Source organism: Myiozetetes cayanensis, unplaced genomic scaffold, assembly GCF_022539395.1.
Source record: "Myiozetetes cayanensis isolate MyiCay16 unplaced genomic scaffold, myiCay2020 scf15, whole genome shotgun sequence".
In the NCBI taxonomy this organism is placed as follows: Eukaryota; Metazoa; Chordata; class Aves; order Passeriformes; family Tyrannidae; genus Myiozetetes; species Myiozetetes cayanensis.
In genome coordinates this window covers 14,405,045-14,421,256 of record NW_026087159.1, presented here as the reverse complement: position 1 = coordinate 14,421,256, position 16,212 = coordinate 14,405,045, and the positions used below count along the sequence as shown (strand labels likewise).

At 61.5% G+C, this 16,212-nt stretch overlaps 1 protein-coding gene across 1 annotated transcript; it reads left to right on the top strand.

Annotated features, from left to right (window-relative positions):
* Window positions 1–4,876: 4,876 nt before the first annotated feature.
* Window positions 4,877–15,768, top strand: LOC126637315 (glycine receptor subunit alpha-4-like). The gene is given in 10 exon segments (XM_050310484.1): window positions 4,877–5,036; window positions 7,411–7,544; window positions 7,892–7,959; window positions 8,660–8,750; window positions 8,753–8,882; window positions 8,993–9,075; window positions 9,248–9,388; window positions 9,472–9,686; window positions 9,986–10,135; window positions 13,487–15,768. Coding segments are annotated over 10 exon segments (1,380 nt in total). The 5' UTR covers window positions 4,877–4,953; the 3' UTR covers window positions 13,772–15,768.
* The last annotated feature ends 444 nt before the right edge of the window (window positions 15,769–16,212 follow it).

The window sequence follows — 16,212 nt, the reverse complement described above, 5'->3', positions numbered from 1 at the left end:
TCTGGCCCCGATGGCATCTGCACTCTGCCCACGTGGCCTCTGTCACAGCAGTCCCCATGGGCATAAAACACCCCTTGGCTGCACCATGGCACAGGGGATCGAATCCTTGTGGACCACTCTGAAAAGTCCTGTTGTGGATGCAGAGGAGGACCCAGGGCCAGATCCTGCCCATTTCCTTGGAGCAGAGTGGGCTGAGCTGCCTTCCCGTGTCCAGGAGGGTTGTGAAGCTGGATGGGGCTGGCACAGCTGGATGCTGTCACACTGGGATTGCCTCCAAGCTTAGGAGAGCCCTGCCAACCCAGTCCCCTCCAGCCACCCCCTCACGTGTCCCAAATCCAGCTCCCCAGCAGCTCAGGTACACAGGGACAGGCGAAGGCCCTCTCAGCCCAGCAGCACACCCCGACAGCTGGATGGAGGGTCTGGGGACACATTTTCCTCAGCACATCCAGCAGCCCCACAGCCACAGAGATGGGCTGAGCTCCTCAGGGCTCTCTGCACCTCGTTAGGAAAATGAGCCCTGCCTCAGCATCCCACCCCCAGGCTGGTCCCCAGATGGGCCAGACCTACCCCAAGGAGCACCCAGATGAGCCAGTGACCCTGTGGGATCAGCAAGGGACCCAGTGCTGGGCAGAAATACAGCTCAGAGAGGTCCCTGGGGATGCTTTGGCCCCACTCAGTATTTTGGGGAACACTGGCTGAGTGGCTGCATCTGGCACAGCCCTGGAGAGAGGTGCCAGGTCATCTGGGAGTGAGAGGAGAGAAGAGGTGACCTCTGTGCCTGGCTGCTCAGGGAGCAGGAGGGCCAGCCCACGGCCACTGGCAGGGCCACCCAGCCCTTGGCCAGCTGCCCTTGGCCAGTCACTCAGCACAGCACATCCCTTCACAGCCGCTGCACACAGAGCCCACCCCATGCTGCACCAACATCGGGGTATTTTTAGCCTGGAAAAGTGCCACAAAATCAGAGAGCCACATTAGCTGGAGTTGGGACCGACGTCTCCGTTCACCTTGCAGTCCCCTCTGGGTCACCCTGCCCAGCTCGGTGAGGCAGTGGGTCCTGCTGGCACTGCTGCAGAAGCACCGAGCACCCAACGGGCTCCCCAGTGCCACCTGTCCCCTCCTCCCATGCCGTGGTGACACCTTCTCCTCAGAGCAGCCCCAAATTCCCCCAGCAAATTCCCATGAAATTCCAGAGCCACTGAAGGGGACATCCTGCCCTGTCCCTCTGGTGGTTACATCCGACCCAGTGCCCGCTTGCCCTGCTGAGATGTGTGGGGGAAGTTGGACTCTCTGCCCGTGCTCTGCTGCCAGTGGGGCCTCAGTCCCCCCACCAAAGCCCCACTACAGTTATTCAGCCCTTAGTCACTCATTTATTGCCATGAGATGATTTATGCTCCTGCTGGGAAAGGAAAGCCCCACAGCCCATTATGCAGCTTCTCCAGGGAAAGACAGGGACCAGCATGACACTGGAAAACCGGAGGAATGTGACATTGCACGAGAACAGAGCACCCAAGCTGCGCTCACGCCACGGGGAGCCGCGGGCTGAGGGCAATGCACAGCCACCCATGAGAGTGTGTTCTCCCCAGCATTCATTTCACACCCCATTAAACCCCTCAGAATGTTTGCTTTGGGGGACTCTGTCACCATGTCCACCCCAGGGCCGAGGGGCTGCCCTGAACGCAGGCTCGTGAGGTTTTCCTTGGAAACAGTGATGAGGCTGTGTCTGCTTTCCCTTCCTTGCACTGCTCAGGGGATTAAAAAAGGAAAGGAGAGCTGACATAGCCCTAAACTGAAGGCACAGAGGCCTTGAATCTTTCACAAGGAGCGTTTTGGTCCCCAGGGCTCATTAAGCATTTAAGCAATTGGTCCAGAGAAGAAGCACGCAGCAGCACTTGCATGCTGGCTGGCTGGCAGAGCCCTCTGCACTCAGCAGCTCTGTTTCACACCTTGGTTTCTGCAAAAGAAAATCCCAGTCCTGGGGCAAAAGAGGCAGGAGGATGTCCAAAGGTGACTGGGTTGGCTGGGAGCCTTGGGAGAGGGGAAGGAAAGCAGGAGAAAATTAGGAGACAGGATGGAGGTGCCTGCTGTGTGGTGCTCTCCAATTACAATAAGTAGAATCTCCCAGAACATCTGCCTCTGTGCCTGATGAATTGCAGAGTTGTTATTCTGTCCTGTCCTATCCTGTGCCAGCCCTTCACCGTGTCTGGGGCTCAAAGTTGCAGAACAAGTGATGCCCCCCAAATGGGAGCTGCCTCTAAGCTGCTATCAAACCCTCCCCAGAGCCCTCTGCCCTCCAAGCCTGCTGGAGGGGAGGTGGAGCAGGTTGCTTAAACCCCACCACAAACCTGTGCCCACCTGGAGCTTCTGTCCCTCCTGATGCTTCAGGTTTTCCTGGCTTCCAGAGCAGAGGCAAATCTCTGTGCTCACTCCAAAGGACAGGCCAAGGAGCAGCGTGGGCAGCAGTGTCCTGGTCCCTGGATCCTGGCATGCTGCTGCTGCTGGGGGAGCCCAGGAAGGAGCAAAGTGCGCTCCTTTGCCCTCTGTCCTCCCTCTCACTCACCCCTCAACACAAATGGCACAAAATAGATCTTACAGGTTCATCCCAAAATCGAGCTTTAGCAGCTCAACCTTTTCTCTGGAAAAAAACCCAAACCTCGGAGGGGTTGAATCACCCACACCCAGAGTCAGGGCATGGTCCTTGTCCCATGTCCCTTGCCTGGTCTTGCTGCCGCTGGGAAGAACAGCCACAGGACAACCTGGTGGTGGATGCCTGTCTCCAGCAGCCCAGAGCTGACAACTGCCTGCTGGCTGGCATCTCTGCTGCTTACAGAAAACTCACCTCAATGCTCTGATTTGAGGAACACGGGAAGAAAACTATTCTTGTCACTCCCAAAAATCTCCTGGCCGGGATGAGGCGCAGTGCCTGGGATCCCCTGGGCACAGCTGGGCTCTGCTTTTGCAGCTCCTGCTCCATCCCCCCAACACAGCCAGCAACAAATCAGCACCGCCTTTGCCTGCCTGATGGGATCCTCGCTGCCTTCATTTTCTTAGAGCTTATTTTCAGCACTGCTTCACTCCTGGCAGTGCAGGCTGCCTGCAGAGCTGCAAGGTGGGCAGGACGGCTATGGCTGCACCATCTCCCACAGTCCTACCCATCAGGGAGCCACACTGGCTTCACCAGCTTCTCCAAGGGTGTTGTTATCTCTGCCAGGGCTCTGCTGACCGCAGAGTGTGTGGCTCGTGGCTGGTTATCTTTAGAGCCCATGCTCATGCTCACCTGCCCCGCTGGCTCCACAGCCACTCTGCCCATTCCCAGGCCCCTTGGCTGATGCAGGCACACCGTGCCAGTGCCTCAGTTTCCCCAGGGAGCAGAGAGAATGCACTGGCTCCCCTCCTCCCGGCAGTGTCAGGTCCGTTTAGCTCGGACAGTCCGTGGAAGAGGAGCTGTCACACAGTGAGTGCTTGCTCTGTGCCCCGGGGCTCCAGATTGTTCCTTGCGCCTCCCAGCACCGTGGCCCCATAAACATTAATATCGACAGTAATCAGAGGAGACTTCTCCCAGCTCCTGGTGCAGGGAGAGCCAGGGATGAGGGCTCCTGCATGCTGCCTCACAGCCAAATGCCCGCTGCCCACAAGGCACCCCAGGCTCAGCTTCTCACAGCCAGCCCTCACTCCTGTTGCCTCCCTACAGCAAATCCATCGGGGAGCTCTCAAAATCCTGTGCAGCTCCTCACTTGCCCTGGGGAGAGCAGGCACAGGGGCACCATGCTCTCCTCCTCCTCCTCCACTGAGATCCTCCTCTGTGGACCCCTGCAGCAACTGCTGTACAGCAGCTCCGAGCCATTATCAGGCTGCAATTAATATAAATAAACGAGATGAGCCAACCACAGTAGAGTGAACAGAAACCTGACTGACATATCCTCCGGGAATAATTTATTCTGCACTTGAATCTTTTTTTAATACTATTTACTTCCTTGCAAATTAATCAGATTGCCTAGGACCAGAGGCTTGGCTGGGTGACCCCGGGGGACAGGGCAAAGGCAGCCGAGCAGCCCGAGTCCCAGCCCTGCCTCTGCCGCCCGGGTTAACAAGCATCTCCCCTCCCTCTGCCTTGGTTTCCCTCTCCCTGGCAGCCGCTGCATCTCCCGCACCACGCAGACATGACTGTCCATCTTGTGTTCTGCCCCTACCGAGGGACACGATGGTCCACGTGCTGAACCTCTGGGAAAGGCAAGTGCGGGGGTCTCAGCGGGAGGGCTGAGCCCCCCGGGTCCTGGGAACCCTGCCTGCCCACGGGCCGGCCCCGAGCTGCGGCCCCGAGGCCAAGTGGAAGGATTTAGGAGCCCGGCTTTTCCCAGCCGCTCCCTTTCCATCCGACGGGCAGCACCTCTGGGACATCCCTCAGCGCCCGCACAGCCCTCGATCCCAGCACATCCCTCAGCGCGGCACGTCCGCTGATCCCAGCGCGCTTCTCGTCCTCGGAGCGCCCCTCGCAGAGCCATCAGCCCTCCCACATCCCTAAACCCCACCGCATCCCTCGACCCCAGCACACCCGCACATCCCCCGACCCCGACACCGGTGCGCCCCTTCCCAAACCCCAAGGGTCCCTCCCGCCCCGCCCGCGGAGCCCCCACGGAGTTCCCGGAGAGCCTGGGCAGGGCTGCGGGCCCCGAGGGGACGGGGAGGAGGCGGGCACGGGGCCGGAGCCCCCACACCGCCGCTCCCGCCTCCTCCCTCCGCGGCGGGCGAGGCTCCGCCCGGCTCCCGGGGCCCGCAGCCGCCCGGCGCCCACCCCGCGGCGGGCGCCCGGACTATGAGGAGCGGGACCGGGCTGGGGGCGGCGGCAGCGGCGGCGGCAGCGGCCCCGGAGCGGCGGCAGCGGGAGCGGGGACGGCTCCGCCGCCGGCCGGGTCATGCCCGTGCGCCCGGGGCGGCGGGGCTGCGGGCTGCGGCGGGATGGGCGCGCTCCGGGCCGGTGCCCTCGCCTTCCTCCTCCTCCTCCTCCTCGGCTGCCTCCTGCCCCGGCGCGGCCCGCTCAGGTGAGCGCACGGCGCGGGTGCTCGGGTGCTGGCGGGGCTGCGGGCACCGGGGCTCTCCGTGCCGCTCCCTCGGCATCCCCAACCCGCGGGAGCCACGATTCCCCTCCGGGACCTGGGTATCACCCCTCCCAGAGACAGATTTGTCCTGCGGGACCTGGGCATCCCCTCCCTGACCTGAAGGAGCCCCGGGACCCATACCCCGACCCCCGATCCGGACCTCCCTCCAGAGCATGATCCCCCTTGCCAGAACGCTCCCAGCCCCTATCTGGACCGCCCCACGGGCCACTGGAGCTCCCCCGAATCTGACCTCACCCCCCTATTCCCCAGGACCCTGACCCAGCATCCTGGAGGACCCACCAAACCTTTCCCATCAAGCCCCCCTACACACACAGCCAGGCTCTCTGCCTCTCCCCAGCAGTCCCTGCCCCAGTGCTGGGTCCCTGAATGTCCCCATGGCCTCGGGCCAGCTGGGGAGTCTTGCCCCAGCGGGAGAAAGGGTGAGCTGAGCCAGGGGATAGTCCAGGCAGCTCCTTCTCTGGTGCTGCAAAGCCCCTACTATGTCCAGACCCTCTCCAGGCTCATGATGTGCAGGGGTAGGAGAGCTCAGGACAGCCCCTGACCCAGCCCCTGGTCACCTGGCCCAGTGGGTTGGTGCCCCAGGTCCCACGGGTGCAGGAACAACTCTTGGCCCACTTGGGTGGAAAATCTAAAGCCCCCATGTGCCTTTTTCCATCTCTGTGCACCTCGGGTGCTGTCTGGGATGGGGTGGGATGCCGGGGAGAGCGGGCCAGGCAGGGAGGGGTTTAGGGGGCTGCAGTGCTCCTGGACTGAGCCTGCTCCCTGCCCCACTGTCCCTCCCACCACCCGGCCAGTGGCTGGAGCAGCACGGCAGGGGAGGGAACCGCAACATTTGTGGCAGGGAGGGGTGGAATGGTATTGCTTCACACGCAAGAAACTGCTTGTCTCGGGGTGGAGGGGTGGGAGGGGGGCATTTTTAGGCAGATGTTAGCATTTTCCAGCCCTACCACCCACTCGCTCCCCAGAGACGCTGAGCTCCCTGCAGCGCCTGGATCCTGTGGCAGAGGCCCCCAGGGCAGGCAGTGCCAGCGGTTCAGAGCTATGTGGCAGGCAGGGCCTGACTTAAATCCTTTCTACCCTGTCCTCTTGGAGTCCTCCTCCCAAAGGCACCACACCTTGCCAGTGCAGCTCCTGGGCGGGGAATTTCTCCCAGCCTTTTGCTCTTGGTCTGGACACGTCTCAGGTGCTCTCTGCTGCTCTTCTCCAGTTAAGGAGATATCCAGCCCTGCTGGAAAATTTTGGGTCAGCTGCTGTGGCCATTTCTAGCTGGCAAGGATGCACACAAGCCCCTCTAGGATGAACCTCACTCCCTTGAAAAGGGGTAGGAACAAGCAGGTAGGACAAAGGACCCCAGAGTTCCCAGCTCCCAACATCGTCCTCTTCTTGTGATAATGGTGTTGTAGCTTCAACTAGGAGGGAGACCCACCTGGGCACGGACCTGGTGGAGTTACAAGGCAGCATGCAGCAGCACCAGCAACATGCTCAAAGCTCATTTTGTGTCCAGAGATCCCTGGCTAATTCCTCTCCATCACAGCCACATGCCTGGCAGTGTGGTGAGCGAACATCTCTCGCATTGTTCCTTGAAATTATCATTACAGACTGACGGAAGCAGAGAAGCTGGCAGGCTAAGATGCATTCACAAAAATATCCCCTCTAAAGTCAGCTTAAATAAATCTCCATCATCGTTGGGAGCGCTGCGTGGGAGAGCTCATGTCAGCATGGCTGGTGAGGAGGTGGGCTCTGCTGCTCCTCTCCTGCCGCCTCGCCTTGGCCCCTGACGAGGTGTCACAACCTCAGCTGTGCTCCAGACACCTCCTCACTCTCACCAGGCCAGTCCTCGGCTCTGACAGGGCTGTTGTGTCCCCCGAGCCCCCACCAGGCCATGCCTCTGTGCCAGGCAGGGTACGATTGTTTGCTCAGCAGCTCCAGCTGGAGATGGTGATGGAGCCTGGGAAGGAGCCTCCCTGCTTGGATGGAGCCTCCCTCTCCAGCACCAGCACAGAGCACAAGGCATGGCCTGCTGTGCCCTGTCCCCATGGCAGCCCTGGAGCAGGGAGGCACCCACACTGTGCCAAGGGATGTATGACACTCAGACTGTGGCAGGTGAGGGGAAAAGCCACAGGGATCAGAGCAGAAGGAAGGGGTCCCGGGGTCAGTGCGGGGACTTGGCGGTGGAGCAGATGCAGTGCAGGCACAGCTGCTTGCCCTGGCAGCTGGCAGTCCCCACGGGGTGCCAGGACGTGCCTGCAGACCCCTGGTGCTGGCAGGCAGATAACCTGCCTCCTCTGCCCCGCAGGCTGGTCTCAGGGAGGGAGGAGACTAAAGCTGCTTCCCGAAGCTCACCCCAGCCCATGTCACCCTCTGATTTCCTGGACAAGCTTATGGGACGAACATCAGGGTATGACGCCCGAATTCGACCCAACTTCAAAGGTAAGACGGGATGTGAGGGTCCCCAAGCCTGGCAGCCATCCATGCTCATGGCTGCCCCGACCCAGGGAATGGGCTCTGGGGGCAGGACCCTGACCCCAACACCCTCCCCCGAGTCCCGGCTGCTCCTGCCGTCACGGCCGCTCTGTGTGTGCCCGCTCTGTCTGACAGCACGGGCGGCTGCAGCGCTTGCAGGGTGTGCTGGGGTTCACCCCCACACCCCCGGGGGTGGCCCCAGCAGGCAGGGGCACGCTCGTGTGCACTGATGCACGCAGCACACGCAGGAGCTGTGTCGCGGTGCCCGTGTCTCAGCAGCCAGCGGCAAGAGGAGGCTTCACGCTCTTTTCCAGGTCCACCCGTCAACGTGACGTGCAACATCTTCATCAACAGCTTTGGCTCCGTCACCGAGACCACCATGGTGAGGGTTTTGCCAGTGGGACGGGCTCCTCCCCCAGTGCCTCGGGGCTGGCTGTGGCTGTGGCTGTGGCTGTGCCCAGCAGCGTGTGGGTCCCAGTGCCCGAGCCCATGGCCACACTTACAGTGGTCCTATGACAGGGGGCCCTTCCCTGGCACCAAGGGGGGGACATGCAAAGCCATAGCACATGGCTGTGATTTTTTTTAACCCAAGCTTGTCTGTGTGGGTCACACTCCCTGTTCCTGAGCTGGGAGAAAGACCCCCAGAAGGTCACAGCGAGGCAGCTGTAAGCAGCTTCCTGCCATCCCCAGCCTCCTTGGGTACATGAGGAACACCTCTGAGGAAGCCCCAGGGCTAAAAATTTACCATTTGTGCTTCTGCAAAGCCATAATACAATCAACCATCCTATCAACAGGGCCACAGAGTCATATGCAGAGTGCTGCGAGCTGCAGTTACTGGTCTTCCTCCTTCTCCTCCTCCTCTCAGCTGCTGTGGCTTTGTCTTTTTAATTTCTCCGGGCTGCCAACAGCATGGAAAGGCTCCAGAGCTGCCCCTGCCCCGTGCACTGTTAGCTGCAGGCAGGAGGCAACTGCAGGGCTGAGCCTCAGTGGGGGGAGCCCCTTCCACCTCCTCCTCCATCCATTCTTCCTCCCCTTCCTGGGCAGCAGGGGGTGGTCCCAGCTGACGGGTGCCCTCTGTCCAGGACTACCGGGTGAACGTGTTCCTGCGGCAGCAGTGGAACGACCCCCGCCTGGCCTACCGCGAGTACCCCGACGACTCCCTCGACCTCGACCCTCCATGCTCGACTCCATCTGGAAGCCAGACCTGTTCTTTGCCAACGAGAAAGGGGCCAATTTCCACGAGGTCACCACCGACAACAAGCTGCTGCGCATCTTCAAGAATGGCAATGTGCTCTACAGCATTAGGTAGAACCCCCTCCTCTGGGGCAGTGCCCGAGTGGGGAGGCAGAGCCTTCCATGGAGCAGCTTTTCCCATCTCACTGCCCCAACATCCTCCTTTCCTCTGCCTTCTCCAGGCTGACACTGATCCTGTCCTGCCCCATGGACCTCAAGAACTTCCCCATGGACATCCAGACATGCACCATGCAGCTGGAGAGCTGTGAGTACCTAGGGGGGTTCAAGCTGTGCTTCTTCCCCCCATCTCATCCCATCCCAAAAGCTGGCATCTGCCCTCTCCTGAGGGAGGTGAGCAGGAAAGCACAGTTGTTCAGGGTGGGGTTGAATAGGGTGCATGTCCCTCCCCGTCCCATGGCTCCCTACATCCCCTCCAGTTGGCTACACCATGAACGACCTCATCTTTGAGTGGCTGGAGGAACAGGAGGCTGTGCAGGTGGCAGAGGGCTTGACACTTCCACAGTTCATCCTCAGGGATGAGAAGGACCTGGGCTATTGCACCAAGTACTATAACACAGGTGAGCACCCCAGGATCCTGCTGCCACCCCCTCATCCTGGCCCAGGGGTCCCTCTTACCCATCAGGGCTGTCTTTCCCCACAGGCAAGTTCACCTGCATTGAGGTGAAGTTCCACCTGGAGAGGCAGATGGGTTACTACCTGATCCAGATGTACATCCCCAGCCTGCTCATTGTCATCCTCTCCTGGGTCTCCTTCTGGATCAACATGGATGCAGCACCAGCCCGGGTGGGCTTGGGCATCACCACGGTGCTCACCATGACCACGCAGAGCGCCGGCTCCCGCGCCTCCCTGCCCAAGGTCAGTGCTGGGCTCCCCTGCTGCAGCCTGCCTGGGCACCCGGGGTGATCACTGCCACCCCCAGTGCTCCAGGGGCGGGGGGAGCCTTTCAGAGGCTTAGCTCTGCAGCCTCACTGGCTGGGACACCACATGTGCTGAGGAGGAACACGATGCTGCTTGGCTGGGCGAGCTCTGGCCCGTGTGTGCCAGCTGAGAGGGCTCCTGTGCCTCTTGGCAGCAGGATAAAACAGAGGGGGGGGGGGGGTTTGACAAGCGAGGTGGGGGCCAGTGGGTGCCTGAGCCCCCTCTCCCCCTGGCAGGTGTCCTACGTGAAGGCCATTGACATCTGGATGGCCGTGTGCCTGCTCTTCGTCTTCGCTGCCTTGTTGGAATACGCAGCCGTCAACTTTGTCTCCCGCCAGCACAAGGAGTTCATGCGCCTGCGCCGCCGCCAGCGCCGCCAGAGGATGGTGAGTCCCCCCTGCCACCACTCTCGCTGACACCTGTCCATCCTCAGCCCCTGAGGGGACACCCCAGGGCTGCAGGGCCACTTTCCAGCAGCCCCCAGCACAGGGCTCGGCTCTGGGCTGTGTTCATTGCCCAGGGCTTCTGGCCAGCTCCTCTGGCACACCAGGGACCCCCTGCCTGCCTGAGCAGCGCAGGGCACAGCACCCTTGGGTGCTCCAGGCCTTGCTTAGGGTGCTGCCCTTCTCCTGCGGGGACACCCTCAGGCTCTGCTTCCTCTGAAAAAGTAGAAAAATAAACAGTGAGGGTGGGGGGAAAACAGCCTTTCCCCTTCCCTGCAGCCCCAAACCTGGGCTCCTTGCTGTGCCTCAGCGGTGACAGGGGCTCACTGCTGTGTCAGGGTGGTGAGGCACCAAGGGGACCTGGTGGCACCCAGGGACAGGTCTGGGCTGCAGATGTGGAGAGGCAGGGTCCCTCACTCATGGAAATGGTCCTCCCCTCCGCCAGCCCATCAACACAGGCGTCAGGGCCTGCAGGGTGCTTGGGGTGGGCATGTGGCTGCCCCACTCTGATTTCTTTGCCATAAACACACCGTGAGGCAGCAGATCTCTACAGAAAACATGAGTGCACACACACACCACACCGGCTGACAGTGGCCTATGCAACCAAATGCTGTGCTGAAGACAGATCCTGGTGCCAGGGCACTGCTGGGGGGGTTTCCCCCACACACAGACCCCTGTGTCCCTGCCGTCCCCCAGAGCCGCTGCCCCGGGGCCGGGGTAGGGCCATGGGTCACCCGCTGTCCTGTTTCTGTTTGGTGCACACTGCTGGATGCCAAAAGGGCCTGAGCAGCGGGACGGCCAGCCTGGAGTCCCTGCGGCAGCTGAGCAGCCGGCACAGCAGCGAGCACACCTACGCGACGCTCTCGCAGCTCTCCAGCTCCCGGGTAAAGCACCACCCCCCGGCAGCCCCTCCGTGCAGTGCAGCTCACCCTCCCCTCCCCAGAACAAGCCCCCCAGGAGCCAGCCCCCAGTGGGGGGCCCGTGGAAGAAGCAGACCAGTGATTTGCACAGAGCATGTGCCCATAGGATGGAGCTGCCGCTCCCTGGGCTCAGAAGAGTTTTGAGAGAGGGCTGGGAGTGGAGCAGATCTCCCTTGTAGACACCCCCCCTCCGTGCCTCAGTTTCTCCTTCTGTAAACCAGTCCCCTTTGCCGAGGACTGAGTGATGCTGAGGCAGACTGATGGCTGCTCCTGGGCTGCTGCCCAGCTCTGCAGGCCATGCCCGCCCCTCTGACAGGGTGAGGGCTCTCTCTGCCTGCCTGGCTGCCTCGGTGCAGGCAGGTTTGAGGCACTGGGGGCTCCTGCAGTCACTCCAGCAGCTGCTCAGGGCACACAGGCACTTCACAGCTTGAGGCTTAGGGAGGAGTGTGGGGCAGGACAGGCTCCCAGGATGGGTGGTGAGATGCAGGAGCTCCAGGGAGATCAGGCCTGGTTCTCCTTGCCTCCTCTCCACCTTCATCAACCTCTGGATGCCAGGACGGCTTCCTGGCTGTCCCCAGCACAGCCCCCTGAGCACCAACCCCTGGAGATCAACACCCACCGGACCAGTGAAGGGAGTGGGAGGTTCTGTAGAAGCTTAGGACAGACCTCCCCGAGGTGGAGGCTGCAGAGCCACCCCGGGTGCTGCTGACACAGCACTGGGTGCAGCCAGGAGCACCTCGGGATGCTCCTCTGCCAGAGACCCGAGCAGAGCACGCAGCTCCTGTGCCTAACAAAGCAAATCCCTCCCACAGACCACCCAAATCCAGGAGCTCCCCACAACCAGCCTCGGCCCCCAGTAAGCTCCCTGGGGCTGCCCCAGCCCAAAGGGACCCTCCAGCAGAGAGGACCAGTCTGCCATCTCCCAGGGGAGTAGCTGCTGGCTCCCAGGGCACAGGGGGCTCCCCCCTCCAGGGCAGCCACCAGCACTCAGCCTGGGGCAGGGAAATAAAACTCCACTGCAAATAAGAAGTAATCTCAGCAGTTTGAGCCGCTGCTGCTCTTCCGACTGAAAAATCCTGCTTAGCCTGTAGATTGCTGAGTTAAATAAGGATGGCAGGGGACACAATCTCTGCATGAGAGCCCCCGTGAGGGGGGGGCATGAGAGCCCCAAGCTGAGCTCAGCGAGCAGGGCTGCTCTCCGTGTCCTGGAGGGCAGTGCCGGTCGGAGATGGCGTTTGGGATCCAGCACCCAGGCTGCGGGTGGGCATGGCAACAGGGAGAGGCACTGTCCCTGGGAGAAGGGACCCTCCACAGCCGGGTACAGCACTGGCAGGGCAAAGGAGAGATGAACCACAGAGACCGAGTGAGTCCAAATGAGCCCAGATGAGCCCAGGGACTCAGTAAAGCATCAGATGTGCAGCCTGTGCTTGCACATGCCTGTCCCTCCCCAAATCTTTGCACACACAAGCCTCCCCGAGGATAACAGAGCAGGCCAAGGCACGTGGCTCACAGTGTTGGTGGGGAGGAGTGCAGGCACTGCTGGCCAGCACCTGAGGGATGGTGAGGCAAGCAAGGCTGCGTCCTGAACAGTGGCAGTGGGCTGTGACTGGAGATTTTCATGGCATTTTTGCACCTTTGATCATGGGGATGCAGCTCTGTGGGCACGTTGCCCCCTCTGCAGACCCCTGCCAGCACAGCAAGAGAGGGTGAGCAAGGGCAGAGAGCTCAGCAAGGAGACAAGCTCTCTCAGCCTCCCTGCTCTGCTGCACCAGGCAGCCCCCACCAAGCAGACACGGCGAGAAATGGGGGTCTGGGTCCTTGGAAGGACCTGGGAGCCCTGCAAGCTCTGGTGGTAGCCAGGCTCCTGCATCCTTGCCTGGCTCTGCCCCAGCAAGATGCCTGTCCCCTCCTATTCACCAGCACAGGCACACTTCCACCCTGCAGCAAACACAGCTGCCACAGCAGTGCCTGCACCCCTGAGATCCCTGCACCCCCACATGCCCATCCTCCCCCTCACACCAGTTCACCCCCATGCCCAAGAGCTGGGCTTCTCAAGCCCTCATGGTGGAGCTGGGAGGAGGCTGGGGGGATCTGTGTCAGGCTGGCAGGGCCAGGGTTGTCTTTGGATGCACCCCTAAAGCGTGCTGGATGGGAAGGCCGTGGGTCAGCACTCACCCCCATCCCCTGTGCACGCCACTGCTGGTCCCGTGCTCCTGCCTGCATGGTCCAGGCTCTCCGAAAAAGCACCCAGCCTCACACCAGGCACTGTCACCCAGCACCACAGGGTGGGTAGGACACGCAGCCACAAGCAGCTGCTCACCCTGCAGCCCCAGCACCCGCAGGCGCCCTGGCTGACAGCCTTTCCCTTCGCCAGGAGGAAGAGCTCGTCCGCGAGAGCCGCTTCTACCTGCGAGGCTACGGGCTGGGCCACTGCCTGCAGCCCAAGGACGGGGCTGGGGAGGGTCCCAGCATGTACAGCCCCCCTCCAGCCGCCCTGCTGAGGGAGGGGGAGGCCCTCCACAGGCGCTACCTCGACCGGGCCAAGCGCATCGACACCATCTCCAGAGCCGTCTTCCCCTTCACCTTCCTGGTCTTCAATATCTTCTACTGGGTCGTTTACAAAGTGCTGCGCTCGGAGGACATCCACCTGGTGCCCTGAGGCCTGGAAAAGTACGACTGCCTGTGTGTCTGACCCCCTTGCAGTGTGCCCGGGCAACACAAGCTCAGCCAGAACTGCATTTCCCTCTGTCCCCGAGCAGCGGCTCAGCTGGGCTGGGCATCAGAGCCTGGACAGACATGTGGTAGCCCATTCCCCACTGGATCCCAGGGCACCAAGAAGGGGGATCAACAACCACAGGTCCCCACAGTCAGCTGGAGAGAGGGACCCTTCCTACTTCCCGCATGGTGTCACCCCCAGGTACCCAGGGATGCTGATCTGCTGGGGAAGCCCCAGGAACCCTGGGATGCTGTGCTGTCAGGGCATAGGGAACAAATAGTACCCAGGAATGCAGTGCTGGACGGCACAGGGGAGCCCCTGGAACTCTCGGCATGCTGCACAGACAGTGGCCAAAGAACATCACCTTCCAGAAAAAGATTCTCCACCTCCACACCTACCTGGCTAGGCTGCAGCTTCTCCAGGCTGCATCACGGAGCTGGGGGCCATGGGCAGCAGTTCTCTCTCCTCTAGCCTGGAGCTCGGTTGCAGGAAAGGCTGGACTGTCTGGAGTGCTGTCCATGGCCCCATAGCCCCCAGCCCAGCAGTGGACAGGGCCCCTCCAGCCCCCAGCCAGCTCCAACGCACAGCAAAGCAGTGGATCAGGGATGCTTCCCTCGCTGCACAGCTCAGAACTGCCCATGATGCCCATGGCTGCAGGCAGGACTGTGGCAGGGGCACTGGACAGGAGGCTCTGCTTGCTCCAAGGCAGTGCCAGCTCTGAGGCAGGCAGCAGGCAAGCCCAGTCCTGCTGATGGAGAGGGAGCACAGATGGCCACTGCAGTTGCAGATGGCAGTCACTGGGCACTGGAGAGCCAGCACTGCACTATCAGCAGGGAAGGGCCCACAGCCCCTCTTCCAAGGGAGATTTTCAGGATGAAGGCAGTGGGGACAGTTTTGCTGATCCTTGTGGGTGAGCAGAGTGGTGGCATCCCCAGACTGCTGTGTTTCCACAGCACCACAGTGCCAGCAGAGAGCCAGAGGTGGAAACCAGCCTGTTCCCCAGCCTGGCACCTGGGTGCAGCATCCCCTGGGCATGTTCACCCCTGCTACTCCTCCACTGGGCAGGAAAGCAACTGAAACCTTGACAGGAGAAGCTCAGTAAGGCTTCCAGCCCTCCAGACCTGGATACCCTCCGTGCTTAGCAGGAAATAAAAGCAGTAGGAGACATTTATGTAGGTCCTACAGAGAGAAACGTGTTGATGCTCTGCTTTCCCTCTGCCCACAGTCAGCCTGGGGGGCTTGCAGCCCACCCCCTCCACGGCCATGGGACCCAGAGAAGGCCCAGGGTCCTCCAGATAGGGCAGGATGGAAACAGGATTTTCCCCTTTCCCTGAAGGCTGTGGTGTCCCCATGGCACAGAGGTGACCCGCCTGTCATAGCAGAATGGACCCTGCGGGGCAGGGGGACACGGGCAGGAGGCTGGCACTGCCTTCTGAAGCCAGACCCAGGAAGAAACCCCTGCTATGACCCCTGGCCTGGCTCCTCAAGCAGGAATCACCCTTTCCCTCACCGGACTGGGAACATCACCCTGCCCCACCCAACACCCTGAACCCCACAGAGTCCTCAGCCACGAGCACCCATCTCACAGGCTGGGCAAGCAGAGAACTGGCCCCAGTCCCAGCAGAGGACTGAGGGAGCCACGAGGACAGGCTGGGCCAGCTCCATCCCATCACCACCACTGTGCATGCCTCCCCCACCGTGGGGTTCCCTGTGGGGTCTCACCCCATGTCCAGGATGGACTTGCTTTTGGGGAGGCCCTGTTTGGAGGCAGGGGAAGGGGTGTCCCTGGGCTCCCCAGCACCCAAGGCAGTGCCCAATGGGGAGGTACCAGTGCCTGAGCAGCACCCACAGGCACTGGGCAGCCACGCCAGCCTCCAGCAGTGGTGGGTTTTTAAACAGCATCGATCTTCCTACGCAAATAAAGCTTTCTGGGATTTTCAGTGGTGCGCTGGTGATCTGTCTCTGCCAAGAACCCTGCAGCCAGCTCCTGCTCCCAGCGGGGCCCCAGTGTGTTGGGGGGACAAGGCACAACCACCCTGAGGGGACAGGAGCCCTGAGCTGCCATCAGTCACAGATGTCATTACCTCCACGGGTGATTTTTCTGACATCACGTTTATCTGCCCCGTGGGAGACGCCAGCAGGGATGGGCAGGAGCCCCCCCACAAGCTCCCAGCCTCATGTCCCATCACTCTCCCTCCCCACCCAGCTCTGTAGGGTGCTCCCCATTGTCACCCCAGCCCCTTTCCACCCCATCCAGGCTTGGCCAGGAGACAGGACCCCGGGTGAGGCAGCAGTGGGGACAGGGGGGCTCTGGCTCTGCGGTGGGGCTCAGACACCCGAGCATGTGCAGCCTCCTGACGGATGAACCTCCCTGCCCGGCCCCT